At 49.2% G+C, this 3,036-nt stretch overlaps 1 protein-coding gene across 1 annotated transcript; it reads right to left on the minus strand.

The window, feature by feature from the left end:
* Positions 1-626: 626 nt before the first annotated feature.
* Positions 627-3,036, minus strand: LOC131898855 (olfactory receptor 13A1-like). Its single transcript, XM_059250094.1, has one exon. The coding sequence runs from the start codon at positions 2,181-2,183 to the stop codon at positions 1,260-1,262; it is 924 nt and encodes a 307-aa protein (XP_059106077.1). The 5' UTR covers positions 2,184-3,036; the 3' UTR covers positions 627-1,259.

Below are 3,036 nucleotides of genomic sequence, written 5' to 3' on the forward strand. Positions count from 1 at the left end.
CTAGACGCTTGGGTTGCACAGTTATATGTATGTGCCAAAACTCAGTAAATGATACCCTAACCCATGCATTTCACTGTCTGAAATTTTACTTTAAGAACTCTAAACCAGAAAAACCTATAAACAAATGATGGTCTCTGATATGCATATGAACGTATTTAAGGAAGGGTAAATTCATGTTTGCAGCTTGCTTTGAAATGAGTAAAACAGATAGACACGTGAGTAAATAAATTAGGAAACAGATCTATCAACCAACAACTCAACAGTAGAGCAGTGGTGATAAGCACACAGGTGTCTGGCTAAATCCTGTCCAATTCACTATGCTTGAGCTCTTTCAGTAAGATGCTGTGGACATTAAAACTCCAGGTACAGGGCAGAAAACACACCTCAGAAACAATTGGGTAGAGCCAGTGAGATGGCTCAGCAGACAAAGGTGCTTGCTGCCTAGCCTGATGACCTGAGTTCAAGTCTAAGAGCCCACTCGGTAGAAGGAAAGAGCTGGTTCCTGTAACCTGGTCTTCGATCCCCAAATGAACAGTTAGCAAACTGTTCAAAGAACAGTTAGCAAAGAAACTAAGGTCTTCAAAAACCAGATACACCAATGGGTTCAGAGGAGAGGCACAGAGGCAGCTGGACATTTGGACGTTGCTGCCAACAGCACTGAATAATACAGAGTTTATCACAGCCTAGAGCAAATCGCCTGAAGGAGAGAAGAGAGTCCAGGGGGATGCTGTGGACAGCAGCATCCAGAGGCCAGAGGCAGAATGAACTCTGAGTCACGATGCAAAGGCTTCTGTCCAAACTAAGAAAAGGCTGGCATCCTCTGCTACGACCGCAGAGCTTCCCAGCTGAGGAGGAATAAATAGTCAACTCACCCCTTCCTGGGCATCACAAGTATGGGAGGCAGATTGCTTGTTCTCTCTCCTCTCAGTGGTGTGGAGACCATGAAGCCACCAGACACAGTTCTCCTCAAGTCTATATGGTGAGGAGTTAGTCCAATATCGGGGTCTGGATGACTTTCTCCAACACAGGATACCAAAAACCCCTGCATCAGAGACATCAGGCTATAGACATGCAGCATGCCCCAAACCTGCCACTGACAGAAGGAAATGGCCAGTGGCTCCTCCAAGAGAGGCACATTACATGTACATCTGTCACACAAATTGCCTTTCTGTTCCTTGCCGCATTATCAGATTCTCAGTCATATGTTCCAACTAATTCATCAACAGCTGGATCAAGCCACACCAGTGTTTTCTACCTCCTCAACAGACACAGGGAAACACCTTCCTGAGGGCCACTTTGACATCCTTATTCCTCAGAGAGTAAATGAGGGGGTTCAGGGTAGGGCTGACTGCAGTGTACAATAAGGCAACCAACTTGCCATTTTCCAAGGAGGATCCAGAGCCAGGCTGCACATAGGTATAGATGACAGTGGAGTAATACAAGGTGACCACCACCAGGTGGGCAGAGCAGGTAGAGAAGGCACGCTTCTTGCCCTCTGCAGAGCGGATGCGCAGGATGCTGGCAATGATAAAGCTGTAGGATATCATGGTCAACAGGAAGTTGACCACGCCAAAATAAACATCTGCGATGACAATCATGATGTTGTTGAGGGTGGTCGGGCTGCAAGACAGCAGTAGCAGTGATGGGATTTCACATAAAAAGTGACGAATTTGGTTGGGGCCACAGAAATTGAGCTGTGCCATCAGGCCAGTGTGCACAGATGTGCTGACCGCACTGATGAGCCACACACTGCCCGCGAGCAGGACACAGACGGGCCAACTCATCAGCATGCTGTAGTGCAGTGGGCGGCAGATGGCCACGTAGCGGTCGTAGGCCATGGCAGTGAGCAGCAGCAGCTCAGCCCCCAGAAACCAGGTTAGGAAGAAGAGCTGGGTCATGCATCCCTTATAAGAGATGTGGCTGCCCTTACCCACCAGACCCTCCAACAGCTTGGGAAGAACAGTGGATGTGCAGACAATGTCTAACAGGGCCAGGTTTGCAAGGAAGAAGTACATGGGGGTGTGAAGACTTGGATTCAGGCTGATGGCCATGATGATGAGGGTGTTTCCTGCCAGAGCCAGGATGTAAAGAATGAAGAAAAAGGCCAAGAAGAAAACCTGGAAGCCGGGATCCATGGAGAATCCCTGCAGGACAAATTCTACCACAGCCGTGTAGTTGTTCATCGCCGTTTGAGAGTGAGTCCCTGGGGATCACTGTGACACCGCTGGGTGTAGCAGAGGAGACACGGGGTGTAGAGAAACCATCATTTCACATAGGGTCCAGCCATCTGCAACTAGGAATGCTTGTCATGGGCACCGTTGCTCTAGAAAGCACATAATTAAAAGGATGACATCATCTCTCAACACAGTGCAGTAGTCTGAACTCTCCACTCTGCACACAATAGACCCAGAACCTGTCTGTGGTGGGCGATTTCAATCTGTGGCCTCTGTTTGCTTTGACATTGATCATGTCCTATGATATCCTGAGACCTGGAGCTCCCATAAACATATATGCCAGACTGCTAAGGCATACCAAGGGCCAATCTGGTCTCCAGCACAGGATTTTTGGACCTAGAGATGACCAGCCTTATCAATGGGTGGGCCAGGCTTCTCAGAGGCAGGCTGCAGAACAGTTCTGGGGAAGCATGCTTAGGGGTCTAAAGGGGTTTGGAGCATGGAACAGTTATAGCATGGCATGCAGTGGGCACAGATGGCCCTGGCTCTTGGGGAAATGAAATGGACGTATCTCTTGGGAACACCACAACTGTCTATTTCTTCCTGGCCACCCTAAGCCACTCCTTGTGGATGATAAACCCGGTGAGGTAGACAGGCATCACCCCCTTCCCTGGGCCTGGTGGAGGCTTGTGCCTGCCAGAGAAGGTGTCAGGCTGTGCCAGGGTTGGAATCACAGCCTGAAAGACGTGGACACAGCTTCAACCCAGCCCCCAAATTTCTAGGCTATCACCCCTACTCAGCTTCAAGCCTGTCTTCCCTACACCTCATATACCTATCAATCTCTAATCACCCAGGCCTCTTC

The sequence above is a fragment of the Peromyscus eremicus genome, chromosome 1 (assembly GCF_949786415.1).
Source record: "Peromyscus eremicus chromosome 1, PerEre_H2_v1, whole genome shotgun sequence".
NCBI lineage: Eukaryota > Metazoa > Chordata > Mammalia > Rodentia > Cricetidae > Peromyscus > Peromyscus eremicus.

Bases quoted from the DNA above. Each gene is read 5' to 3' on its own strand.
- LOC131898855 (XM_059250094.1), bottom strand. From the start codon at position 2,183: ATGAACAACTACACGGCTGTGGTAGAATTTGTCCTGCAGGGATTCTCC.